The sequence below is a fragment of the Pipra filicauda genome, unplaced genomic scaffold (genome assembly GCF_003945595.2).
Source record: "Pipra filicauda isolate LSUMZ 115617 unplaced genomic scaffold, ASM394559v2 scaffold747_size112721_pilon, whole genome shotgun sequence".
Lineage (NCBI taxonomy): Eukaryota > Metazoa > Chordata > Aves > Passeriformes > Pipridae > Pipra > Pipra filicauda.
In genome coordinates, this window is record NW_024104917.1 from 79,797 (window position 1) to 105,986 (window position 26,190).

General features: G+C 61.1%; 3 protein-coding genes across 3 annotated transcripts; 1 reads left to right on the top strand and 2 right to left on the bottom strand.

Moving 5' to 3' along the window:
• Window positions 1-1,941: 1,941 nt before the first annotated feature.
• On the bottom strand, window positions 1,942-9,155 carry LOC113999202 (death-associated protein kinase 2-like). The gene is made up of 13 exons (XM_039389589.1): window positions 9,090-9,155; window positions 6,546-6,616; window positions 5,970-6,067; window positions 4,788-5,009; window positions 4,559-4,697; window positions 4,273-4,402; window positions 4,105-4,153; window positions 3,975-4,001; window positions 3,704-3,856; window positions 2,923-2,968; window positions 2,747-2,836; window positions 2,467-2,550; window positions 1,942-2,255 (listed from the first exon to the last, which is right to left on the bottom strand). Exons 2-13 carry the CDS (start codon window positions 6,612-6,614, stop codon window positions 2,178-2,180), a joined length of 1,185 nt encoding a protein of 394 aa, XP_039245523.1. The 5' UTR covers window positions 6,615-6,616; window positions 9,090-9,155; the 3' UTR covers window positions 1,942-2,177.
• An 862-nt stretch (window positions 9,156-10,017) lies between these two features.
• SH2D2A (SH2 domain containing 2A) lies at window positions 10,018-14,074 on the top strand. Its single transcript, XM_039389586.1, has 8 exons — window positions 10,018-10,077; window positions 11,330-11,472; window positions 11,634-11,794; window positions 11,939-12,028; window positions 12,114-12,285; window positions 12,501-12,689; window positions 12,843-13,352; window positions 13,868-14,074. The coding sequence occupies exons 2-8, from the start codon at window positions 11,338-11,340 to the stop codon at window positions 13,988-13,990; spliced, it is 1,380 nt and encodes a 459-aa protein (XP_039245520.1). The 5' UTR covers window positions 10,018-10,077; window positions 11,330-11,337; the 3' UTR covers window positions 13,991-14,074.
• Window positions 14,075-14,879: 805 nt separating this feature from the next.
• Window positions 14,880-23,990, bottom strand: PRCC (proline rich mitotic checkpoint control factor). Its single transcript, XM_027742501.2, has 7 exons — window positions 23,306-23,990; window positions 21,165-21,212; window positions 20,221-20,799; window positions 18,590-18,685; window positions 17,329-17,472; window positions 16,944-17,009; window positions 14,880-16,394 (listed from the first exon to the last, which is right to left on the bottom strand). Exons 1-7 carry the CDS (start codon window positions 23,747-23,749, stop codon window positions 16,308-16,310), a joined length of 1,464 nt encoding a protein of 487 aa, XP_027598302.1. The 5' UTR covers window positions 23,750-23,990; the 3' UTR covers window positions 14,880-16,307.
• Window positions 23,991-26,190: the final 2,200 nt, after the last annotated feature.

The following is a 26,190-nucleotide window of genomic DNA, read 5'->3' on the forward strand; positions in this document are numbered from 1 at the left end:
TGCCCAGGCAGGTAACAGGGCACACCAGGCTACCACAGGTGCCCATGTGGCACAGCCTGGGCCACATTTGCTGTCCCAGGGCTTCTCCACCCAGGCCCAGGCAGGGAGCAGGAGAACTGAGGCAGCACAAGCCCAGCATCTCCTGCTTCCCAGTCCCAGCAGGGAGGCAAGAGCCAGGATGAGCAGAGAGCTTCCCACCGGCAGCATCCCCAGCCCAAAAGCGCTGTCCAGGTCCTGGAGGGGGTCGGGGCCGTGGTTCACCCCTTGTCTGGCCCTGCCAGCCTGGGCTGGTGGCTCACAGCCGTATCCTTGTGACCCTGTGCCCGGTGGCATTTTTCCCCTCTCAGTGTCACCCATTAACTGCTGGCACCGTGATTCCGTGGGCACTGAGGCTCTGGCAGCTGCCTGTGCCCGCTCACCCCAGCACCACACCAGGGCTTGGCTCCTCGCTGGGAGCCCTGTCCCCCCCCAGTCAGGACAGGAGGGTCCTCCATCCTCCCACAAAACCGGCCCTGGGTGCAGCACCAACCCTGGGGGTTACAGCCCCCGCTGCCACCGTCACCTCCCTGACCTTGCAAAGTCACCCTGTGAGGGGACAGGGGTCCCCCGTGCCCCTAGGGGACAGGGAGGGGACAGGGGTCCCAGGTGGGAGCTGGCACAGCGAGGTGTGTCCTCTGGGAAGCTCTCGGATGCTTCATCCCCCTCCTCCATCGCTCCCACCCCCCCCAGCACAGCCCCTCGGTGCTTGGGGAAACTGAGGCACGGGCGGTAGGGAGAGGGGAAGGCAGGACAGACCGACAGACCCTCCTGGTGCCGCCGGCCATCCCTCGCGGTGGTTGTGCCCCCCCCCCCCCCCCCCCCCCCCCCCGTGCCACCCCTCTCCACCCTTTTCCACCCTAGCAGCCGTGCTGGGACCAGCGCTCTCAATTCCTGCGGCAATTTCCCACCATCCCAGAGGGGCTGAGCAATCCCCGCCCCCGGCTCCAGCTGAGCCCCCCCCACGTTCCTCCCTCACCCCATCCCAGCAGTGGGGGGGTGTGGGGGGTCTCACACTCTGCCCCTCCTGCCCAAAACGGGGGGTTTGCAGCACCGCGGGGGGCTGCCGCGGGGGGAAACCGAAGCAGAGGGAGCACCCAAAGAGCTTTGCCTCAGGGTTTGGCTCTTGCAAAGCCCCGAGCACAGGTATCACCCCAGAACTGTCCCTCCAGGCAAGCGCTCCACCCTCGCCCCTCTCCCGGCCACCCCCTCCCAGGCACTTACTTTCGGAGGGGGCCCACACGGGGGGCAGAGGGAGGGGACCAAGGACCAGCAGCATCACCCCCAGCCGCAGGGCACCCGGCGCCCTCGGCCCCATCCCCGAGCGGGACCCCCGGGGTCCCGTCCCTGTCCCACCTCGGGCGCTGCTGCCGCGTCGGGTCCCGCTCGCCGTGTCCGGCGGCACCTGGGGCACGCCGGGATTGGGGGGGCACGGCCCCTGCCCGGACCTGCGGCCCCTTCACTTTTGTTTTCGGCTGCCGCACACAAAATATTTAGCCTGACAACTGCCAGGGCCAGGGCCGGGGCTTGTTTGGGAAATACAGAGGGGGAAAACAGGGCGGCCCCCCCGCCCCCCGTGCTGGAGTGGGCGGGAAGGAAGGGCTGCCTCCTGCCTCAGTTTCCCCAGCCGGAGCAGGAGGATCCAAGTTGCTCTGGCGCGGGGTTGCCACGAGAGCAGCCAAGAACACATGGAGACACCCCCACCCCCCCCGAGCAGCACAGAAGGGAAGGGACAACTCTCCCTCACAGGGTGGATCTGGGGGTGCCAGGACCCCGCGGCCCCGGGGTCCCCACAGCCCAGCAGCCTTGCAGTGAGGAGGAGGAGGAGGAGGAAGCTGCGGGCACTCGGCACCAGCTGGTTGTGACGACCCAGCCTTGAGGGGAAGGAGACGCAGGAGAGGAGGATGGAGGAGGGAGCGATATTTATTTTTCTCACTAGGGCAAAGCAGGGAGGGGGGTCCCGGCCCTGGGGCAGCAACACCGGGGGGTCAGGAGGGGGGTGCTGCTGTCCCAGTGACCCCCCGACACAATGGGCAACTGGGAGCACTGGGGCCAGACAGTGCTCCTGCCTCCTGGGCTGAGGAGATGAGGGGACCCCCAAGGTTCCTCCCAGGGGGGCTCCTGTTTTCTTTCAGGGGGGCTCAGGAGCTGCTTCTCCGCCGGCGCAGCAGCGCGATGGGGGGGCTGCTCTCCTCCTCCTGGTCGCTCTCACAGCAGCGCTGGGGGCACAGGGGGGGCTGGAGGGCAGGGACAGGACTCCCCCTGGAGAGGGAACCCCCCAGAGGAGAGGGCACCCCAGGTGGAGATAACTCCCTTTGCACAGCCACTGCACAGCACCCCCTCCATTTGGGGGGGGTCAGGCCTCCCAGATCCCTTCTCCCTCTCCCCAGCCCGTGTTGGGTGGGCTCTGGGGGGCTCCTGGGTGCTCACCAGCTCCTCATCCTCCTTGCTCAGGCCGCAGAGCAGCCGCGTGCGGCACAGCCGGTTGCAGGCGGACACCATGTTGTAGGAGAGCTGGGGGGCAGGAAGGAAGGGGGTCCAAGGTGGGGGTCCCTCCCCAGCTCTGCCCTCCCCCCAGCATTACACCTCCACATTGCAGACCCCCGAGAGGGAGCCAGCCTTGGGATGCAGCCCAGCCCGAGCTCCCCGGGGGCCTCAGGGGTGGTGGGACCCCCAGGGCCGGGAACCCCCTCACCTTCCACTTCCTCACCTTCCACTTCCTCCGAGCGTTGAACTTGCGGAAGTTTCTCATGTTGATGGAGGAACGACTCCGGCTCAGCACCTGCTTCCTGCTCAGGGGCTGTGGGGGCGAGGACACGGCGCCGTCACCGCGTCCCCACCTGCATTCCAGGGGTCTGGCACCCACCCCCTGCCTGTCCCTCTCACCTTGATCCAGGGGTGCACCAGGCACTCGGCCGCCGTCATGCGGTGCCTGCACACAGGGGGAGGGATGGGATGGGGTGGTCCCTGCCCCACCCATCCACCAGGGGATGGGGATGATGGGGATGGGGGTGCTGGAAATGGGGATGGAGGTGGAGATGGGGATGATGGAAGTGGAGATGGGGTGGGAGGGAAATGGGGATGGGGATGATGGAGATGGGGATGATAGAGATGGGATGGGGATGGGATGGAGATGGGGATGGGGATGATGGGATGGGGATGATAGAGATGGGATGGGGATGGGATGGAGATGGGGATGGGGATGATGGGATGGGGATGGGATAGAGATGGGGATGGGGATGGGATGGAGGATGGGGATGGGGATGATGGGATAGGATGGGGATGGGATGGAGATGGGGATGGGGATGGAATTGAGGGTGGGGATGACAGGTGGAGGTGGGGATGGAAATGAGAAGGAGGTGGAGACAGAGATGATTGGATGGGGATGGCAGTGGAGATGGAATGGGGATGATGGAGGTGGAGATGGGATGGAGATGAAATAGAGATGGGGATGATGGGATGGGATGGAGATGGGGATGGAATTGAGGGTAGGGATGACGGAGGTGGAGGTGGGGATGGAAATGAGAAGGAGGTGGAGACAGAGATGATTGGATGGGGATGGCAGTGGAGATGGAATGGGGATGAGGATGATGAAGATGGGGATGGCCATGGGGATGGGGATGGGAGGAGATGGAGGTAGACCTGGTGGGCTGGGATGGGGCCTTACTCTGGGTCCTTCACCAGCAGCTGCTGGATGAAGTCCTTGGCCATCTCGGAGGTCTGGCTGAAGCAGCGCTCCTCAAACTCATAGGCACCAGCCACGACGTTGGAAAGGGTCTCAGCGTCCGTCTCACCCTGGAAGGGGGACAAGCCGCTGAGCCTGTGGGGACATGACAGAGCCACTGAATGCTGGGACATCACTGGCTCGGCCACCCCAGCACCCCCAGTGTCCCTGTGCCTCAGTGTCCCCAGCACAGGGAGCACTGCCCCACACTCACAGGATGTAGGTGATGACCCCGATGCTCCTGAAAGGCAGAGATGGGTATCAGATACTGCTCCCCCTGGGGCCCCCCCATGCCCGTGGCACCCACCAGCTCAGCCTGGTGCCCCCAGGCCCCTGGTCCTCACCACATGTCGGTCGCGGAGCTCAGCGGCTCATAATTGATCACTTCAGGAGCTGGGGGCGAACAGAGAGCCCGGGCAGGACATCAGAGGGGACAGCACCGGCCTGCCACCTCCCTCCCTGCACACCAGGGGTCCCTTTGCCACACCCCCCAGGGACGTGCCAGCCCCTACCGATGTACTGGGGGGTCCCGCAGAGGCTTTTGAAGGTGACACCATCCTCCAGCTGCTGGGCCAGCCCAAAGTCGATGATCTTGATCCGGGGCTTGGGGACGTCCCTCTCCTGCAGCATGATGTTCTCGGGCTGTGGGGACGTGGTGGGGTGAGGAGGGGATGGCAGGGGGTGCAGCAGCGCCCTGGGGAGCTGGGCAGGGTGCGGCCAAGGTTCCAGAGGTGCCTGGAAGGGCAGATGCAGCCCCTGGATCCTCAGGGAGCAAGGGCAGGGCGTCTCCGTGGGCACCTTGAGGTCGAGGTGGGCGATGAGGCGGGCGTGCAGGTACTCCACCCCGCGCAGGATCTGCCCCAGGAACTCGATGGCCTCCTCCTCCGACAGCGTCTCCTTCTCCGCGATGAAGTCGAAGAGCTCCCCCCCGGCGATCCTGCGCACGGCGGGGCGGGGGCAGCTCGGCCACCTCCGACACGGGGCACAAAAAGGGCTCTGTCCCCCCCCGCCCCAGGAGCCCACTCACAGCTCCAGGACGAGCACCGCCTCGGCTCTGCTGGCGAACAGGTCGTGGAGCCGCATGATGTTGGGATGGCTGAGCTGGCGGAGGATGGCGACCTCCCGCTCCACCTGGGCCCGCTCCAGCCCCAGGCGGCTGCCCCAGCAGCGCCGCGTCTTCACAAATTTGGCGGCGTAGAAGGTGCCGGTGCCGCGCTCGCGGCAGCGCCTCACCACGCCAAAGTGCCCGCTGCGGAGAGAGGCTGGGCTGGGGCACGGCCGGGCTGACCCCAAAGCAGGGGAGGACCCAGGCGTCCGGACACCTCCGGGGCAGCTGGGACCCCTGTCTGTGCCCCTCTCACCTGCCTGGATCCCTGCCTGTGCCCCTCTCACCTGCCTGGATCCCTGCCTGTGCCCCACTCACCTGCCTGGATTGGTGCCTACACCCTGCTCACCTGCCTAGACCTTCTCACCTGCCTGCACCCTGCTTACCTGCCTGGATCCCTGCCTGCACTACGCTCACCTGCCTCGACCCCACTCACCTGCCTGCACTGCACTAACCTTTCTGGATCCCTACCTACATGGCACTTACCTGCCTTCATCCCATTCACCTTTCTGTACCCCACTCACCTGCCTGGATCCCTGTCTGCACCGCTCTCATCACTGCCTGGATGCCACTCACCTGCCTGGATCCCACTCACCTGCCTGGATCCCTGTCTGCACCGCTCTCATCACCACCTGGATCCCACTCACCTGCCTGGATCCCACTCACCTGCCTGGATCCCTGTCTGCACCGCTCTCATCACCACCTGGATCCCACTCACCTGCCTGGATCCCACTCACCTGCCTGGATCCCTGTCTGCACCGCTCTCATCACTGCCTGGATCCCACTCACCTGCCTGGATCCCACTCACCTGCCTGGATCCCTGCTCACTTTCCTGGATCCCTGCTCACTTTCCTGGATCCCTGCTCATCTGCCTGGATTCCCACTCACCTGCCTGGATTCTCGCTCACCTGCCTGGATTCTCGCTCACCTGCCTGGATCCCACTCACCTGCCTGGATCCCACTCATCTACCCAAGATCCCTGCTCACTTTCCTGGATCCCACTCACCTGCCTGGATCCCACTCATCTACCCAAGATCCCTGCTCACTTTCCTGGATCCCACTCACCTGCCTGGATTCCCACTTACCCACCTGGATCCCACTCACCTGCCCAGCTTCTCCAGCAGCTCATACAGGTCCTCCACGTTGCCCGGGCTCGGGGCAGCCTCCAGCCCCTCGCTCTCTGCAGCCCCCCCGGGCTCAGCCTGTAGGGTGGCACCAGGACCCGGCTCAGCCGCTGCCCAGGCTGTGGTGACTGTGTCCCCAGAACTGGGGGTGCAGGGACCCCAATCCCACAGAGCACCCCAACCCCCCCAGCATACACTGGGGGATTCTCCAGTATCCAGTGGCTGAGTCCTGGCCCTGCCCAGTTCTCCCAGCTCTCCCAGTTCCCATTAAACTCCCCAGCATGTGGAAACTTGGAGACTTTCACCCCTTGACCAGGGGCCTGCAGGAGCTTCTCAGGGGGGCTTGGAAATGGGGCAGGGGTGGGAAGGGAGGGGTGAACCCCTTGTCCCCCACTGTGCTGAGGGTGCAAAATGCAGAGAAAAACCAACACTGCGGTTTGGTTTCTTAAAAAAGGGGGGATTAACAGCAGATGGAACCACCACCGTGAGAGTCCCACCCTGTCACCCCCCCAGCCCCCGGGCAGGGCCCCCCCACATACCCATGGCCGTGGCTCACCTGGGTACTGTCAGGGGCGTCCCCCGGGCCCCCCTCGGGCAGGACCCCATCCTGGCCACCCTCGGCCATCGCTGCCAAGACAAGAAAGCACAGGGTGAGGGGTTGCAGCAGGTCTGAGCAGCAGGTTCTGGTAGTGGGGGGCTGCAGGGGTGAGAAGCTGCCAGAATCCTCCCCCGTGTCTGAGAGAGTCGCTGCCAGCGGCTCTGGGACAGACCCCGACTGGCCAAGGCCGAGCCCAGCGGTGACAGCAGCAGCACCTCAGGATAAAAGAGTCAAGGGAGGGCAAAAAGTGATTGTGTGAGAGAAACAGCCCTGCAGAGACCAAGGTCAGCGAGGAAGGAGGGGCAGGAGCTGCTCCAGGTGCAGCAGAGGAGATTCCCTGGCAGTCCCTGGGGGTCCCTCGGGGAGCAGAGACCTGCCTGCAGCCCTGGAGGGCCCCACGCTGGAGCAGGGGATGCCCAAAGGGGACTGTGACCCTGTGGGAAGCTGAGCTGGAGCAGGGTCCTGGCAGGACCTGTGACACTGTGGAAAGGGACTCAGATTGGAGCAGTCCCTAAGGAACTGCAACCTGTGAAAAGGGATCCACACTGGAGCAGTTCCTGAAGGACTGAACCCATGGAAGGGACCCAGACTGGAGAAATCCCTAGGGAACTGCAACCCGTGAGAAGGGATCCACACTGGAGCAGCTCCTGAGGGGCTGCAGCCCGTGGGAAGGACTCACACTGGAGCAGGGCAAGGACTGACTCCTCTCCCTGAGCAGCAGCAGAAACAACCTGTGCTGAACTGACTGGGGTCCCCATTCCCATCTCCCTGCACCTCTGGAAGGAGGAGGTGGAGCCCAGGAAGGAGGGAGGGGTGGGGAAAGGTGTTTTTAACTTTATTTTACTTCTCATCATCCTGCTCTTAGGTGATTGATAATAAATTCAATTCATTTTCCCAAGTCAGGTCAGTTGTGCCCATGGTATTAAGGGGTCAGTGACCCCTCCCTGCCCTAATCTCAGCTCAGAAGCCTTTTGTTACATTCCCCCTGCCCTGTCTGGGTGAGGAGGGCAGTGATGGAGTGGCTTTGGAGGCACCTGGAATCCAGGCAGGGTCAGCCCACCACAGAGGGGAGAGGGATTTGGGGGGGGGACGGACACCTGCCTGAACCTGGCACTGTCCCCCTCTGAGGGGGGGGACATCTCTTGTCCCCAGCAGCTCCAAGCCACAAACCAGCCTCTCTGGGCTCACACAGAGCAGGACCCAACCCTCCCACGCCCCAGTTTCCCCGGCTGCAGGAGGGGGTGGGTGATGCTCCAGCAGCGGGACCAGCAGGGATGCAGAGAATGGGCAGTGGGGCTCCAAGCCCTGGTCTTGGGGCCACCTCGTTGTCCCCTGCGCTGTGTCCCCAGAAGCAGGAGGTTTCCTGGGCCAATGGGGTCCAAGATCACCAGGAAAGGGATTGGGACAGTGATACTGGCCAGAGGTGGGGTCCTCCCCCAGGAAAACCAGGGGAGATCCCGGATGGATTTGAGCCCCACAGGGACAGCCCCTGGGGGGACTGGTTGGATGCAGCCTGGCAGCGCATCCCCGGCCCCACAGGGCTCTGCTTGCACCAAACAGGGGCTGGGACCCTTCCTGTCCCCCCACAGTGGCCCCTAAGGACAGTGAGTGGTCTCCAAGCCTGGTGCCCCCTCGCTCTGTCCCGCTCCCACCCCAGCTCTGCCCCCTTACCCTCCCCGAGCCTTCCTCCGCACCCGGCAGCGCTTCTCCCTCGCTCTGGCCAGCACAGGGGACAGCCACTGCTCACAGTGACCGTCCTGTGGCCCCCCCAGGCTGGTGGGGGCCCCTTTGGGGTTGGTGGGGGCAGCCGGCCGGGCACTGCTGGGCCCTGGCACCGCACGGAGCCGGCTGGTCCCAGGGCTGGTACGTGCACGGGGGCGGCTGCAGCTGAAGCTGGGCCAACATCCCTGGCACGTGACGTGTCCGTGGGGTGACAGTGTGTCTGTTTGTCCCCTGGGATGGACACAAGCAGCCAATCCCCCCATCCCTTGCTGGAGAGCCCACTCTCACCGTGCTGCAGAGCTGCTTTGGCAGGGAGGGAAGCTGAGGCCCAGGTGGCCCCAGGCCACGGCAGCCACAGCCGAGCTCTGGGCTGCAGAGCTGGACCCGCAGGGGCTGTCCTGTCCCACCACATCCTGGTGCTGCCCACCAGGAAAACCAGCCTGGCCTGGTTTTCCAGCTGCTGGAAAATGTGCTCCCAGGTCAGCATCCAACTACCAAAAAGCTCCTGCAGGACCCCAAAACCCCCCAACTGACCGGGATGGCCCCCAGGCCTGGCAAGTCATGGGGAGCTGGGACCCCTCACCTGCAGCTCTGACCTTCCTCCAGCAGCCCCCCACAGCTCCAGGCTCTGCCTCGCAGTCCTGGCGTTCCTGGGGTGCTGGGGCAGGCTCGAGAAAAGCTCTTTGCATTCCTCCTCCTGAGGGCTCTGGAGGAACCCCCCCAGCTGCAGAGAGGAGCCAAAAAAGGCCTTTTAGGGACAATTCCTGGTGGTTCCAGCACCTCAGTTCCTTAAGGAGTGGCTGGGACTCGGTGGGACAAGGTGCTGGAAGACGATGTCCCCCTCACCGATGTCCCCTCACTGATGTCCCCCCTTCCGATGGCCGGTGAGGGTTCCAAACAGGAAACCTGGCTGACAGGACACCAACCCTGCGGAGGGGAAGTGAGTGGAGGGTGTGAGGGCTGTGGGGAGGGACAGGTTTCTTAAGGTGGAGAGAGCCGGCTCTGAGTGCCGGAGTCTGCCCAGGGCACTGGGCACCATCCCCACCCCGGGGCTTGCAGAGCCACACAACCCTGTCCCGGTGCGATGGATGAGTTGGCCCCCGCCCTAATCCCTTTCCTAATCCCTAATCCCCGCAACCCCTGGGACGCAGCCGGGTTGGCACCGCTGTCGCCGTGGGGCGGCTGGAGCCTGGCACCGCCCGGAGCGAGGGTGGCAGCTGGCACGGGGCAGAGCAGCAGCGCAGGCAGCTCGGCCGCTGTTTGCTGTGTCGATGCCCCCGGCACTTCCCAGGAATGTGCCTGGCTCTGGCAGCCGGAGCCTGAGGAAGGGGGATGGTGCTGGATTCCACCATGCCAGGACCGAACCTTGGCTCATGGCGTGACCCTGGGCACACCAAGCCCCGCTGCCCCCTCGCCCGCGAGGTCCCAGGATGAGGATGGGAGGAACAGGAGCCCCTTGAAGGTGTGGATGTGCCGGTGGGAGGGTGGCCGGAGCCCCCTCCTCGCCACAGCCCAGCCTGCCCCTTGGGTGCCGGTGTCAGCTCGATGTCAGTCACCCCAGTGCCACCCTGCCACCTTCCCGTGACGTCTCCCCACCCCGCGAAGGCTCTTTGCAGCTTCGGTTGCCGCTTCCTGCCCGTCGCGGGAGGGGAAGGCGCGAGCACAGGCAGGGCAGGGGCTCTGCCCACCCTGCCCGTCCCCTGCCCGTCCCCCTGCCCACTCCACCACCTCCAGCCACGGACACCCGGCCCACCGAGGCCGGACAGAGGTAGGAGCGTGGGCTGGGGGTCAGGGCCGGGGTTGGATTCGCACCGAGGCCGAGCAGCAAACCCCGAGCAGGGGGACACGGGCCGGGCCGGCGCCGGGACACTCCCCCCACCCCAGGGCACGATGGAGGACGGGCGCGACAAAGGGGTGCAAAGGGAGGGAGTGGTGCCCCTTGCCTGCCCCAGCCCTACCAGCCAGATCTGAACCCCTCTGAAGGGGGAAGTCCAGCCCAGGAAGGTCTCTCGGGGCAAAGCCTTCAGGCCCATTTCAAGTCTGACCTGAGCCGTTCCCACCTCAGGAGTGCAGGGTTTCAGAGGCACATCCCACCCCGAGGAGCAGAGCCTCCCGAGTTGCCCCACTGAGGCCAAGGTGCTGGGGGTGGGGGAGGAGGGATGAGCCCCCACCTCCGCGCTGGCCCCTCCCCGGGCTGGGGGACGCACAGCGAGCCAGGGACAGTGGCATTGTCCCCAGCTGCCCGGCCATGCCCAGGCACGACCTGACTCGAATTCGCCTCCCCAGTGTTCCTCGAGCTGAGTTGCTGCAGTTTGGGTTGGTTTGTTTCGCTTTGTCAGCACCTTCCCCACCTTCCCCTGCCCGCGGGGGTGCAGGGCCGGGCTCGGTGCTGCCGCGGGTTAAAGGTGGAGCCGGGGTGCCTTTCCCGCGGCTGGGTGCCTCTGCTCTCAGACAAGCCTCTACCAGCTCCTCTGACTCAGCTTTGCCTCCCGGATCCAACCACCCCCAGCATCTTCCACTCCCTCAAGCATCTGCTGGGGATTCACGTTGCTTTGCCAGGTGTTGGTGGCTTGGGGTGGAGCTCGGGGTCCCTCGGGAGCTGCTCATCCTCTCCCTCCCCTTCCTGGCGCTGACCTAAAACCTTTGAGGACTTTGTGGGGACTGGAGGATTCACATACTTTCCACCCACCTCCTCCCCACCCAGCTCACCCATCCCCCGGGGCTTTTCTCCTCTGGGGTCCTGGGTCACTGTCCCTTCCTGCCATGTGGATCCACAGTGGGGGGGTGAGCCCAGGGTGGTGTCCCTGGGGGAGGAGGAAGATGATGAGCCTGAGGTTGAGGGGCTCAAGGTGATGGTGATGCTTACCCAGGTTGTTGGTGAGAGCAGCACCTGTGTGGGGGGGTGTCATGGAGCCCTCCCACCCCCCAGTGCCCTACGGGCAGTGAGGGGGCACAGGGCAGCTCAGGACCCCAAGAGAGACTTCACTGCCCTGAACCTTTCTCCCTGTTCCCTGGGACAGGGGACTCCATGGATGACGACCGTCCCCTCTTCACCACCTTCAAACCCAGTGAGGACAACACAGCCAAGCCAGGAGCCAACACAACCCCCGTCCAGCCCCAGGGAGCAGAGCAGTCCCCGGGACACCACAACAGACACGGCAGGGTAGGACAAGGGGACATGAGGGGTCCGTGCCCCCCTGGGCTGTCCCACCACTCCTGAGCTCACACACCTGCAGGGGCCGTGTCATTGTGGGCCTGCACAGAGCAGAACATCCCTGGGGCACGTCCTCACCCGAGCCCTGGCTGCTGTCCCCTTCCCTCCAGGTCCCACCAGGTTCCTTCTGGCCATCCCCACCAGGCTGGTCCCCGCCAGAGCTGGTGGCCCTGCGTGCCCAGACGAGGCTGTGGTTTGAGCAGACACAGGCCTGGAGGCTGAGGCCCGAGGGGGAGCTCCCAGTTTGGTTCCATGGCTTCCTCAGTCGGAGGTAAGTGGGGGGAGGCCGAGGCAGCAAATGGGGTGGCCCCTTCACCCCCTCAACTTCCCCATGCCTGGGCTCCAAAACAGGGAGCTGGATCCCTGGATCCCACGGAGGGGGTGAGGGTGAGTGGCTCCCGGCTCCTTCCCACAGGGAGGCAGAGCAGCTGCTGCAGGATCGGCCCCTGGGCTGCTTCCTCGTCCGCTTCAGCGAGAGCACCGTCGGCTTCGTCCTCTCCTACAGGTGAGGGATCCCGCCCCCGTCCGAGGGGCCGACGTGCTCGATCCCGTCCCTCCCCTGGTGCCAATCCCGTTCCCTCTCCCTCCAGGGGCAGGGATCGCTGCCGGCACTTCGTCCTGGACCAGCTGCCGGACGGGCGGTACGTGATCCTGGGGGAGCCGAGCGCCCACGCCGAGCTGGCCGAGCTGCTGCAGCACCACACCACGGCCCCCATCGTGCCCTACCACGAGTTCCTCACGGCGCCCGTGCCCTGCACACGGGTGAGACCCCAGCCCCTCGTGAGCCCCTGCGGCCCTGGAGTCATTCCGGCTGCTGCAGATGGGCTGATTTTCCCAAGCTGGTGAACGAAGCCAAGGGAAGTCCAAGCATCATGAAAGCCACGGTTGGAACCGGAGCCACCCTGGCCACCGGGAGCAAGGAGCCAGCCCACGGGGAGCACTCCAGACCAGCCGGCATCTCTCTGCTCTCCCTGCAGGAAGACGAGCCCCGAGGAGGGACGCAGACCCCAGCTGGCAGCAGTGCTGCGCGTTCCCCGCTGAGCGAACCACCCGCAAAACTCCCGGAGTACAGCCCTGTGTCCCTGGAGCCCCCGGGAGCCAAGCCAGCAGCCCCGGTCCCCGCCCAGCCTGTGGAGCCCAGCGCCGAGGGGGGCTCCCCCAGGGAGGTAACAGGGCAGAGCAGGGGGGTGGAGACATTTTTCCAAAGGACGGCCCGGGCACAGCTCTCACCAGGTGGAGGGGCACAGCCAGGACGGGGGCCGCAGCCCCAGCCACCACAGACCCTCCCTCATCTCCAACCTGTCCCGTCTCTTGCCCAGGCTCGCAGTGCCCCTCCATCGCTCCCAGCCAAGACCAGCTCCCGGGCCGTGGCTCAGGGGCCGCACAGTCCCGCCGGCAGCGCGGCAGCTCCCGAAGGTGCCTACGCCCGGGTGCACAAAGAAGCTGCTCCTCCCGTGCCCCCCGAGGCCAAGTACCAGCAGCTCATGTGCTTCCACATCTACGCCGAGCCCCGCGAGGGCAGCGCCCCCAGCCCCCCCACCTACTGCGAGCCGGAGGAGCCCATCCCCTTCTACGCCATGGCCCGGAGCTGCAGCCCCCGCGCCGCCCCCGAGGAGAACATCTACTCCGAGGTGGCGCTGGCCCGGCAGGACCCGCCCGCTCCGCTGCCCAGGGAGCCCAAAGCCGCCTTCTCCACGCTGGCCCCCAAATCCCGGCCCCACCGCCGGCTCTTCCGCAGCTTGTCCAGCCAGGATTACAAGAGGCGGCAGCTCCCGGCGGCTCCCACCGCAGGCGGGGCGGAGAGAGGAGCCTCCAGCCCGGGCACAGAGGTGGGTCCCCCAGGGCAGGTCGCTGCTCTAGAGCTCAGTCCCAATAGGACATCAGAGTCACGTTGGGACTGAGGAGTCTCCAGGCCTCCTGGAGGCTGGGGGAGTTAGGGTTTGCTCCACACCAGGAGCACAGGGAGAATCACAGAAACCTAGAAATGGTTTGGGTTGGAAAGGACTGGAAAGCTCATCTCACTCCACCTCCCTGCCATGGGCAACCTTCCACTATCCCAGGTTGCTCCAAGCCCTGTCCAACCTGGCCTTGGACACTTCCAGGGATGGGGCAGCCACAGCTTCTTTGGGCAACCTGTGCCAGGGCCTCCCCACCTTCACAGGGAAGAATTTCTTCCCCATACCCCATCTAGCCCTGCCTGCTGTCAGGGTGAAGCCATTCCCCCTGTCCTGGCACTCCCGTCCCTTGTAACTCGAGCAAAGCCGAGGGCTGGGAGGGTGAAGGACCAACTTTGAGCCATCTCCTGGCTCTCCAGTCCAAGCTCTTCTCCCCGTGGATTCTGCAGGGTGTGCTGAGCCCTGTGCTGGAGTTGGATGACCCCGTGTACGGCCGGAGCACACGCAGGGCCCAGCGGGGCACAGCCACGGACGAGAACGTGTACGAGCAACTGCCTGGGGACCAGCCCTGAGCCACCGGCACATGGGACAAGACCTGGCTCCCAGGCAGGAGGAACCTCAGCCTCCATCCCCCTGGAGGAAGACTTTGGCCCTGGGAGGAGACACCCAAGGCTGCTGTTGACCCCAGCAGCCCTATGATGCTGATCTGCTCTGTGCAGAGCCCCACACTCTTCCCAAGCCCTGAGGAACAGCACACAGGGGACTGGAGTTAACTTACCTGTGAACACATTCCTCATTCATCAAATGAGGGTGGAAAAGGCTATTCCAGGAAAAACAGGGACAGGTTTGGCACAGTTGGTGCATCCAGTGTTAAACTGGCCGGAAGCTGGAGCGACACCGAACCTCCCCAGCCTGGAGCTCACACTCCAAGTCCTGCCTGCTTCCTCAGCCACAAAACTTGGGATAGCACCAAACCTGAGGACCAGCCCTGGCTGGTGGGATGGTACAGAGCCAGGACTGCCCTGAGGGATACCTGGTGGAGCACAAATCCCAGCTGGAATGACACCAAGCCACAGCAATACTGTCAGCAGCCCTGGTGTGCCCAGCTCGACGGGAGCAGGGAGCCGGGACAGCCAAAGCTCCTTTCCAGAGGGAAAAGGAGGGCTGGGGCAGCTGTAGCTGTTTTATCTCTGGGAAAAAAAAAAAATCACTGTCACTGCTCACAAACCTGAATTTTGTTGCTCTTAAAAGGCTGAAAGCAGAGCATGAGCCCTCAGAACTCCCCTTAGTGCTAAACCTGAGCCGTTACTGCAACGTGAGAGTTCCAGCCTCTCCCAGCTCCTTCCAGCACCCCCCAAACCCTGATAAAGGGCAGTTTGGGCACACACAGGCTGTGCCCCATGCAGCAAACACCCCGGGTGAGGGGCTGAGCCCCCTGCCATGGAAATGGGGCTGGTTGGCTTCATTCAAAAGTTTATTCCTTTATCAAACCTCTTCTGGGAGGATTTCGCTGTACATACAAGATATGAATAAATTACTCAACAGTAACTTTATTCTGATCATTCAAATACTCAAAACGGGCTTTGCAAAGTACTAAACATCCAGGGAACTAAACTAGAAATGAGATTAGTTTAAAGTGTTCTAAGAAAAGACTTCAGTCATAGGGGGTTTCCTTGTTTTTAACAGACAACATGGGAGAAAAAACCCCTCTCGGGAGTTTTTCTTACTGGAAAAACAAATATTGGCCGTTTCAGCTGTGGTTACAAGTATAACCCAGAGTGGTGGGAATGTAAGTTAAATAACCAGACCAGCTCTCTGCTCCCCTCAGCATCACACGGTTTGGTGAACAACAAAGTGATGCCACAGAGATCTGGATCCATGGATTAGGCCAGCAGGGCTGCACAGGATTTGGAGTTGCATCACCTTGATGGAATTCCTTAAATAAAAAAAAGGTTTAATTTTAAGAAGTTAGGGCTGGACATGGTCTCCTCTTCCCACCCAGGAGGATAAAGTCAGCACTTAATTGGAACAGAACTGATACAAACAAGCTGGGGAAAAAAAAATGTAGTTGGCAGCTCTCCTCTGTGTGTGCCCAGAGGAAACACTGCCGAGCTCACTCCCAGCAGGACACTGGGACACTCAGTTTGATGAGTCTGGGAACAGCCTGGGGCACCACTGTAGGGGGAGGAGGAAAGAAGGGGGAAAAAGGAAGGACAATATACATACACACATGGCTCAGGGTATCCCAAAGCCCTGAGTGTGCCAGGCAGGAGAGCCTCACAGACTGTCCTGCACTGGGGCGTCCCCTCAGCGTGGCTCAGGCTGTGGACACCAACTTAAAAACCAGGATGCCAAAATCATCAGCAGGAGAGGAGAGCTGGAGTGGCTCAGACATGAGGAAGCAGCCATGAGGATGTCTCAAAGATAAGGACAAAATAAAAAATCCAAAGCCAGGCTTGCTCTTGGAACTCACCGTCTCTTAGAAAGAAAAACGACACCCTCAATGCACAGCGAGTCCAGGAGAGCAAAGTGGGAATTGGGAGTTTATTGAGCCTCTGCCGGAGGGTCTGGCAGCAGGAGGAGCAGCCCCTGCTCCCACGGGACAGGAGCTCCAGCCTCGCTCCCGGCACATTCCCTGCGGCACCTCGGGACCGTCCTCGGTTGGTCAGAACCTTCCACGTTATCGTTTACAAGGAGGGAAGGGAAGGATTACAGGTGGAGTTTCATCAGGACTGGCTTGCAGTGAACCTTCCTCCTGCCAGGCAAGGCAGCTCAGCGTCCTCCCTCCCGCCGAGCAGCCCCGTCCTGCGCGGGGCCCGGCTCATCTCCCGGGAGACGTCGGACACTGCGGGTCACGCGCGACGCCAGCCAGAAAGTGGGACAGATGTGTCAGAATCCGTATTTGGCTTGAGTCTGCCGTCTGCTGAGCTTGTTTTCAGACCATGTGTTTTTCAGTTCCAGCTCTCTCTCCTTGGCCTGCAGACACGGAGAGGATGCTGTTACGCTCTGCGTTTCAGTGACTCAGCAGCATTCCGGCCTCCTCCGGCCCCGCTCACATGGATTACAGAGCCCTTCAGCCAGAAGCCTCGTTACAGGAGTTCACACAATCATCCTGACAGAGGCCTGGATTAACTGGGCTGCACGGGCATTTCATTCATGCTGAAATGCAGCTTCTCTTGTGGGATGGGCTCAGCAGCTGCTCGACAACCCCGGGGTGGAATATGGATGGGATCCCAGAGCCTCGGGACACACATGGGAAGGGTGAAGCAAAGCTGAAAACTCAGGGCTGGGACCCCCTCAGGGCCAGGACCCACCTCTGGCCCCACTGGAGCCATGGCACATCTCACCCAGGGCTGAGACAGCCCCTGGTCTGGTCCCACTGTGGGTCACCCAGGGCACAGAGTATTCCCAGGGACATCCCCTGGTCCCCAGCTGCTGGAACAGCAGCTCCACCACTCTGGCCTTGTGCTGCCAAGCCTTGAAATTCCACCTGGATTGGCTCCCACACCAGGGGAAGCCACTCACCTGATGGATCAGGTATGTGATCTGGTGTTTTCTCCTTTGCTGTCCCGTGGGCTGATCTCCTTTTTTCTGGAAAGCAAAAGGAGGTGAAGTGTTCAGCCTGGAGAGACACTGCTGGACAGCAGACCAAGGCCAGGGCCTGCACGCAGCCATCCCAGGCACCATTTGTTCCCTATTAAATGGCAGATTTCTTCATCTGAAGCAGTTCCTGGCTGGTCCTCACCACCCACACACCATGCTCTGAGCTCTCCTGATCTCTCATACGTCATCATTTACCAGGGTCCCTTGTCCCCACCCTGGTGACCGCCCAGCATCCAACACAGCTCCAGCTGGGGCTGATTTGGGATCTGAGGTCCCAACCCCAGCCAACCCCTGCCCTCCACCCCACCTTGCTGAAGGACTTCATGGTCTTCTCCTCCGTCAGGGACTTGGTCAGCCACTGCTGGGCCCCGCTCAGCTGGTCATCACCTTTGATATCCACAAAGTTGATCTCCTCCCTCCCCCGATTCCGCTTGCCTTGCAGACGCTTGAACTGAAGGAAGAACAGAACAGCTGGAATTACACCCACCCATCACACCCTGACACAAGGCCGAGGGGCTGAGCCCCTGCTCCTTCCAGTGAGGGACAAGGCACAGCAACAGTTTTCCAGACAGGATTTTTATCTTTAGGAGATTTCTGCTTTGCTGTAGATCAGAGTATCTAAAGCTACTTAGCATGAAGGTTATCATTTTCCTATGCTGAAAACAGCCATTTATTCCTGCTTCCAGCCTTGCTCAGGAGACCCCTGGAGTCCTGAGTGTCTTGTTTTAAGAGCCAGGGAGGCACCTGGCCTGTACCAGCCATTCTGTGGCCACATGGCCATGGGCAGTGACTGTCCCCATGCTGGGCACTGATGAGGCTCCACCTTGAGTCCTTGGGTCAGTTTTGGGCCCCTCATGACAAGAAAAATGTTGAAGGCCTGGAGTGTGTCCAGAGAAGGGAATGGAGGTGGGGAAGGGTCTGGAGCACAGGAAGGGTCTGGGGAACTTCTGAGGAGTGACTGAGGGAGTTGAGAGGGCTCATCTTGGAGAAAAGGAGATTCAGGAGGGACCCTCTGGCTCTCTACAACTCCTTGACAGGAGGGTGGAGCCACATGGGGGTCGGGCTCTGCTCCCAGGGAACAAGGGACAGGATGAGAGAAAACGGCCTCAAGTTGTGCCAGGGGAGGTTCAGGTTGGATATAGGGAAAATTCCTACACCCAAAGGGTCGTCCAGCCCTGGCACAAGCTGCCCAGGGCAGTGGTAGAGTCACCGTCCCTGGAGGAATCTAACAGCTGTGTGGATGTGGCACATCAGGACGGGGTTTACTGGTGGCCTTGGCAGTGCCGGGGGAACAGCTGGACTCCATGATCTTGGAAGGCTTTTCCAACCCCAACAATTAATTCTGTTCTCATCAAGCCTGCAGACCTGGCTGGAGCAGGAGCTCAGCAGACTGTGGGAAGGACTCACATGTCCACACCCCAGCTCGAAACCCCATGGAACAACCACCCGGCCCATCCCAGGGGAAGCACAGGACGTGCTGCGGGGGCAGGACCGTGGCTGCCAAGTGGGTCCTGTGTTCTGGGAGAGCTCAAAGCCAAATTCCACAGCAGGACAGACAAAGTGCCAACCGCTTCGTCGTCGATGAAGGAGGAGTCGGTGCTCGTCTCCTGCGGCGGTGCCTGGGCTGGTTCCACCTCCGGGTAGTACCCGCTGCTGTAGTAATCCTGGCAGGGAAAGGGAAGCCAGTTGGTCACGAGAGTGAAGCAGGAGGGATCCTGCCCGTGGGCTGCTGCTTTTTCACCCCGAGGGATTTCATCAGAGGTACAAACCAACAAATGCTTTGAGGGGCTTTTCACAACAGCCTGGAGTGACAGGACGTTGGGGAATGGTTTCCTACTGCCAGGGGGCAGGGTTAGATAGGATATGGGAAGAAATTCTCCCCTGTGAGGGTGGTGACACCCTGGCACAGGTTGCCCAGAGAAGCTGTGGCTACCCCATCCCTGGAAGTGTCCAAGGCCAGGCTGGACAGGGTTTGGAGCAACCTGGGATAGAGGAAGGTGTCCCTGCCCATAGCAGGGGGTGGAACGAGATGGGCTTTAAGGTTCCTGTGGACCCAAACCAGTCTGTGATTTTATGAATTTCTAGAAACAATGTGGGCTCAAACACCAGCTCTGGTGAGCCCCAACTCTGCACTCTCACACCAGGGGCATTTTCACAGGAATACAGCTGTCCAACATCTGTCCAGCAAAGAACATCTGCAGCTCTTGTGCCACAGGAACCCCCCTTGTGTCCAGTGGTGTGGTTCCCTGCTCTGTGTTCTGGCCAGCTCACAAAAGATAGAATTTCCTGCTCCGTGTCCTGGTCAGTTCTCAAAGGTTGGATTCCCTACTCCATATCCCAGCCAGCTCACATGGGCTGGATTCCCTAGTCCATGTCCCACGTAGCTCACATGGGCTGGATTCCCCGCTCTGTCCTGGCCACGCACATGGGTTGATTTCCCTGCTCCGTGTCTCTTACTCCACCTCCCAGCTAGGCTGGATTCCCTGCTCTGTGTCCCAGGTAGTTCACATGGGTTGGATTGCTACTCTGTGTCTCACCCAGCTCACATGGGTGCATTCCCTGCTCCAAGTACTGGCCAGGTCACAGAGGTTTCATTCCCTGCTCCATGTACTGGCCAGGTCACAGAGGTTTCATTCCCTGTTCCATGTACTGGCCAGGTCACAGAGGTTTGGATTCCCTGCTCCATGTACTGGCCAGGTCACAGAGGTTTGGATTCCCTGCTCCATGTACTGGCCAGGTCACAGAGGTTTGGATTCCCTGCTCCATGTACTGGCCAGGTCACAGAGGTTTGGATTCCCTGTTCCATGTACTGGCCAGGTCACAGAGGTTGTATTCCCTGTTCCATGTACTGGCCAGGTCACAGAGGTTGCATTCCCTGCTCCAAGTACTGACCAGGTCACAGAGGTTTCATTCCCTGCTCCATGTACTGGCCAGGTCACAGAGGTTTCATTCCCTGTTCCATGTACTGGCCAGGTCACAGAGGTTTGGATTCCCTGCTCCATGTACTGGCCAGGTCACAGAGGTTTGGATTCCCTGCTCCATGTACTGGCCAGGTCACAGAGGTTTGGATTCCCTGCTCCATGTCCCATGTATCTCTCATGGGCTGGACTCCCAGGAGCAGCTGCCCCAGTACGTAACTCAAGCCCCTCACCCCAGTTGTGCCCCGAGCCCCTCCCTCACCTGCAGCCAGCGCACCCACCTGGTAGTAGCCGCCGGGCTCGCCGTAGGCAGGGGGGAACTGGCCGTAGGGGTGGCTGCCGTAGTCCTCGCCGGGTTTGGGTGCCCAGCTGTGCTGAGCCCCGCTCGAGCCCGCGCCCGTCTTGAACTCCAGAGGGGCGTTGGCGGCCGCGTCCTGGAACTGGGGCTCCGGCTCTGTGCCGGGCGGTGGGTCCTCCGCGCCCACCGTGCCGGGGTACAGGTAGGGCTCGGCGGCCGCGGCGCTGGGCTCGCTCCTGTCGGACAAGGAGAAGTAGTTCTCTGGCTCCAGCTCCTCGTCGCTGTCCTCCTCCTCCTGCGTGATCTGCTTGGTTACCTGCAGCGCCGCGCTCTTGGCCGCGGCTTTGATGGCCGACGGGGACGGAGTGGTGGGCACGGCCGGCTTGGACGCGGGTTTGGCTTTGGAGGAGGAAGAGGTCGGGGCCTTGGCGGGCTTGGAGTCGGAGTTCTCTCCTGCCTTCCTGGAGAAGGCGTAGGGCAGGAGTAACCGGTTGGTCTCTTTCACTGTCAGATTTTTGGGCTGAGGAAGCAGAGCGGACAAGCCGGAGCCCTCGCCGCGTCCCTGGGGAGATCCGTGTGGGACAAGTGGATCACAGGAATAAGAGAAAAGAGTGAGACTATTTACTTTTCCTGATTATCTGCTAATTATCCCCCCCAATTCTTACAACACTCCTGGGTTTCCCAACACTTGGCTGCACAAAAGGCCAGGGGCGCTTTGAAGGGAAACTGGCAAGCCTCTGTCCAATTCCCAAATTGCTGCCTCTTTCTCCAAGATTTAAATTGCCCAAAAAAGGGACTTGACACCCCACCGGATTTCAGGAATATCCCCAAAGCCATGAGCTGATCAGAGTGGCTGATTCACATGAGTGGAAGGCCAAGACTGGTCACAGTCAAACACTTGTTCAATTGAGTGCCCTCGGTATTTACCTGAAGAGTATTTTTCTTCTTTGCTGGTTCATCTTCCTCTGAATCTGACTGAGAGAGAAAACCAGAGCTCAGCAAAACCTGAGATACTAAACTAAAAAGGTACTATTAATAAATCCCAGGAAAATAAATCCAAGGGAAGAACTCCAGGGGCACAGCAGCAGGTCAGGGCTCTCCTTCAGAGGGACAGACAACAATGGAATTACTGAAGCACAAATCACACAAAGGGTGTAAAATTCACTGCAGGGACACAGGGAATTATTCCCAATAACATTGGAACTGTTAAATATCCAGTTAAAATCTGAGTGAAAAGCCTGGTTGGCATCAGAAAAGGCCCTCAGTATCTTTATGCCTTCATGGCTTCGCAGAGGACTTGGAAGAGGCGACAGGAATCAAGGGCTTGTACCAGTTTATCCCTAAATCATAAACCAGGGAAAGACAAGGAATGTGTATAAATAAAAGGAGTCAGGAGAGACCATAAACCCATGTGTTGGTTTGGGAGAGAGGAGACACTGCAGCCGCCCTGGAGCATCTCCATGGGATGAACTACAGGGATGGGAGGGATTTTAAGGAGAAAGAGGGATGTTAGTCACAGGCTCAGGGACTTCTAGGAATCCCAAGCTCCAGTTTTGTCCCTTCAATGTTCATTCACTCATTTGACATCAATGACCTGTGGGATTTGTGGTCAGAGCCCACACACCGGAGCATGGAGTACAGGAAGAACAAATCCCTGTTCATTCCAGCTGCCTGGAATCACACCACAGAGCTGCAAGGAGGTGAGTAAGCAAGAAGTGGGTATGAGGGACCGGTACATCCCTCATCCATCTGCCCCAGGGGCTGAGCTCTGTGTCCCACTGTCCGGTGTCCCTCTGGCAGCCACGGCACACGGAGCTCTGGCTCTGGAATTTGCCAGACTGGGATGGTTACTGGGAGCAGAGTGTGGTTCAGGGAAGGCTGGGGAGCCCGTGTCCTCCCCCCTCTCCCTGTGACCCCGCAGACTCTCCCAGCAAAGCAACAATGCTGATTTTATCTGGGCTCCCCCAAGGTTCTGCCAGACCACTATTAGTGGACGTTGTTTATAAATGCAAAGTCAAACCTCTTCCTCAAGGCACCTATCCCCAGGGAAATGACTCCAAGCTTCCAGTTCAGCTCCTCCTACAGCCACAGGTGCTCCCGTCACACCAGAACCAGCGACGCCACCGTCACCTCTGTGTGAGGTTGGATGGGACTCTGGGCAACCTGGGCTAGTGGAAGGTGGCCCTGCCCGTGGCAGCCGGTGGGATGGGATGAGCTTTAAGGTCCCTTCCAACCTAAACCACTTCAGGATTCCATGCGCTGGTTTAGACTGGGATATTGGGAAGAAATTCTTGGCTGCCAGGGTGGTGAGGCCCTGGCACAGGTTGCCCAGAGAAGCTGTGGCTGCCCCATCCCTGGAAGTGTGCTCCCAGGTCGGATGAGGCTCTGGGCAACCTGGTCTAATGGAAGGTGTCCCTGCCCAGGGCAGAGGGTGGAACCGGATGAATTTTAAGGTCCCTTCCAACTCAAACCATTTCAGGCTTCTATGACAGTGCTGTCCCAGAGGGAATGAGCAGAAAGGGAGAGGATGGAACCTGATCAATGGGAACCCTGAGTCAAAAAACAGGTGGGCGGGGAACTGCCTTTCCCTGCTCTCACTGTCTGGATTCAGGAGCCCCGTAAGGCACAGGGCACCGTAAACACCAAAAAAACACAAGCTGAGAAGGAAATGGTCATCTAAAAGTCTAGAAGTTGCCTGATGCCTTTAGATAAATAACCAATAAATTGACAGGAAAATCTATCAACTGCATAGGAGGCAAGAGAGACTTTTTGGGGCTACGAGGCCCTGCAGCTCCACACCATCAACTCGTTAACTCCAGAAGTAAAGAAGGGTGCAGATAATCTGGGTTTTGCTGCATTATGATTATAAATAAGGTTTCTATATCAGTTTAATTCTGCAAAGCGCTTTAGGATTAGGGCAGGCAGCCAGGACAACCTTCCCCGTGGATGCCACAACAATAGATCTCGGTGTGTTACGGTGGGAGAGAGCGAGGGAAGGAGACCCGCGGCGGGGGAGGGAGGTTTGACCCCCGAAGGGCTCGAGCGGCGGGGGTTCGCTCCATACTCACATCTCCCTTCTGCAACTCGGGCGCCGCGATCCGCACCGGCTCCGTCCTCTTCTTTGGCTTGGGGAGGCCCAAACCCGCGCCGGGGGCGGCCGGGCCGGGGGGGGAGGCGGCGGCCGCCGCGTTCCTGGGGGGCGGCAGGAGGAGGCCCCTCGGCCTGGGGGGCTCCGCGGCCCCGTCCCCGCTGTCGGCCGGCTCGGGGGGGCTCTCAGCCCCGGCCTGGCCCGGCGCGGCGCTGGCGAAGCCCCTCACGGCGGGCGGGGGGCCCATGAGGAACGGCGGGGGCACCGCGGGGGCTCTGGGCGGGGGCAGCGCGGCGAAAAGCCCCCCCCGGGCCGGGGGCTGCTCTTCTGCGGCCGGAGGGGAAGCGGGAGCTTCCTCCTCCTCGGCCGCGGGCTCTTCTGCATCGCTGTCCTCCTCGCTGCTGGCGTAGGCCACGAGGGACATGGCCCCGGGGAGGGCGGCCCTCGGCGGGCAGCAGCCGCTACGCGAGGCCGGGGATCCGCCCCTCCGCGCTAGGCCGCGCCGCCGCCGCGCCTTCAGCGCCCGCGGCGGGGAGGAAGGGACGGGCTGAGGGGAGGCTACGCCGCCATGGCGGCCTCTCTCCGTGCCGGCGGCGGAGCCGCGGAGCTCGGCGAGGCGGCGGCGGCGGCTCCGCGCTCCCCGGTAATGGCTGCCGGCAGCGCCCCGCTACTCGCGCCGCGGCGCCGCCGGACTACAACTCCCGGGGTGCTCCGCGCGCGGCGCCCAGCCCGCCTCCTGGGTGGCCCCGCCGCGAGGCTCCACGGGAAATGTAGTCCGCGATGCCACGCGGCAGGACCCCCGGGCGGGACCGGGACCGGGACCGGAGGAGGGGGATGCGGGAAGACCCCGGGGGGACGAGACGCGACAGGGATGGAGACGGGAACGGGGACGAGGATGAGGAGGCGGGAAGGCTCGGCCCGCCCCGCCCCGGCCAGGCCGCGCAGTTCATCCCCAAACTGCGGCTCCCGGTGTGTCCCCAGCGCCCGGTGCGGTGTCACCGGGGCAGACAGCGAGGGGCTGAGAGGCTCTTCCTTCCTCCCATCCTTTCATCCCGGTGTAATTCTGGGGTAGGATCAGGCCTGCAAAGCCCCGGTGGAGGCTGCTGGAGCGGGATGCTGGAGCGGGATGCGGGAGCTCCCGGCCGGGATTCCCGAGCAGCCGGTTTATCCCTCCAGCGCCCCGCTGACTTTCGGTTTGACTCCTTTGACCTCCTTCTAGCTTGTTCTGGCCTTAATAAGCAGCGAGCTGGGCTCGAATTTGGGTCCCCAGCACCCAGGGAAGCGATTTGCAGAAGCACTGCACAAATAATTAAAGCAAAATGGAGATAAACGAGGAGCGTGTCCTGAACCCTCTGTCATTTGGAATGGTGTGAAATCCAGCCAGTGCGCCCTGTGCCACCCCTCCTGTGCCACCCCTCCTGCCCTGCTCCGGAGGGCTGAGGAGTGTTAAAAATACAGTATTAAAAATAGGCACGGAGGCCTCAGGGAGCGGGAGGGATGGGCATGGGAGGCTGCAGGGAGCTGGGACACAGGAGTTACGTTTTCCCCCACTCTTTACACGGCCAAGACCCATGAGGGCAAAGCACAAGGACACTGAGGAGGAAATGTGGGTTCCGTGACCACCAGAAACAGTGAGACGTTGCCTTGGCTGTGACACGTGTGTGGCCACTTGTAGGGCGAACTCCTCATCACAGGTGTCTGAACCCCAAAGTGTGTCATGGAGGTGTCCAAGCCTTTTCCCTTCACAGCTCTGCCCACCCACTCTCCAAATCCAATGGAAACTGAGACACAGATGGGGATTTTTGTGGGATTTTTATGCCCTGTTGCTGCCACTTCCCCAGCAAAACCTCCCTTGGGCTCATATAGAGTCATATTTGAGCTGGAAGTGACCTTAAAGACCGTCTGTTTCCAACACTCCTGCCATCCTAAGGATGAGTTGGAATCTCCCCAGTGGATTTTTTTTCCCCACTCCTTCCTAAGCCCCTAGATTTGTGAATTTTTAGGATTTAGGAAAGGGAAAGAGGCAATTCCTCGAGAAGCACAGAGTGGTTCCACCACCCCGAGCTGTGATGTGAGGCCACCCTCGTCCTCTGCCAAGGAAAATCAACAAGGACCCTGTTGGGGAGAGGAGGGACCCAGTTTAAACAAGGTCCAGCTCCTGCTGCGCAGAAGGAGGGAGGAATCCTTGTTTCCCTCGGCATTTGTCCATTTTTCTGTTGAAGGTGGAGATTCCTCAGGCCTGGTCTCAGGATCCTGCTGTCAGCTGTGACCCCGAGGATTATTTATTTGTGTTACTTTTGCAGCTCGTTAGGAGAAATGAAGCCAAGGAAAGCACACAGGGATGGAAGGAAAGGAGCCCAGCCCTGGAACCCTGACTGCCAGGTCGGGGTGGAGGTTCTGGTCTTGGAAAGGGCTTAATCTGTGTTTAATTTAATCCCAGGTGTTTGGTTGCAGGAGGGGCCTGGCCTGCAGCCCCTCACCCTGACAGGGACACCAGTGCCTGGGCTTGGTCTGACACTGGGACCAAGGTGACAATTTATTTCCTCCTCTGGTGACTGTCACCCCATAACCGAGACTGGATGGGACCCCAAACCCCCAGCACCCAGAGATTTCCCTACACACTTAATTCCATGCAGCCTGAGCAATCCTGGGATCTCCCAACACCACTGCAGAACAGGGGGTTTCTAAGGAAAAACACCTGGGGGCCCTGGGGGGGCACCAAATGCTCCCAATCCTTGATTTTCTCCTCTTTTTTTAAAGGTTGGCCACTGGGTTTACACTGGTTTTGCAGTGTTTTATAAGAGTTTTGCACTGTTATACGTGGGTTTAGACCAGTTTTGCACTGGTTTACGTGGTCTTACACCA

Coding starts and splice junctions, on each gene's coding strand:
- PRCC (XM_027742501.2), bottom strand. CDS start 23,749: ATGTCCCTCGTGGCCTACGCCAGCAGCGAGGAGGACAGCGATGCAGAA. Junction 20,800..21,164: donor AGAAGAAAAATACTCTTCAG/GTAAATACCGAG, acceptor GGATCTCCCCAG/GGACGCGGCGAGGGCTCCGG. Junction 17,010..17,328: donor CCATGAAGTCCTTCAGCAAG/GTGGGGTGGAGG, acceptor TTTGCTTTCCAG/AAAAAAGGAGATCAGCCCAC.
- LOC113999202 (XM_039389589.1), bottom strand. CDS start 6,614: ATGGCCGAGGGTGGCCAGGATGGGGTCCTGCCCGAGGGGGGCCCGGGG. Junction 4,154..4,272: donor CGGGACCCCCCAGTACATCG/GTAGGGGCTGGC, acceptor GTTCGCCCCCAG/CTCCTGAAGTGATCAATTAT. Junction 2,837..2,922: donor TGGTGCACCCCTGGATCAAG/GTGAGAGGGACA, acceptor TCGCCCCCACAG/CCCCTGAGCAGGAAGCAGGT.
- SH2D2A (XM_039389586.1), top strand. CDS start 11,338: ATGGATGACGACCGTCCCCTCTTCACCACCTTCAAACCCAGTGAGGAC. Junction 12,029..12,113: donor GGCTTCGTCCTCTCCTACAG/GTGAGGGATCCC, acceptor CTCTCCCTCCAG/GGGCAGGGATCGCTGCCGGC. Junction 13,353..13,867: donor CCTCCAGCCCGGGCACAGAG/GTGGGTCCCCCA, acceptor TGGATTCTGCAG/GGTGTGCTGAGCCCTGTGCT.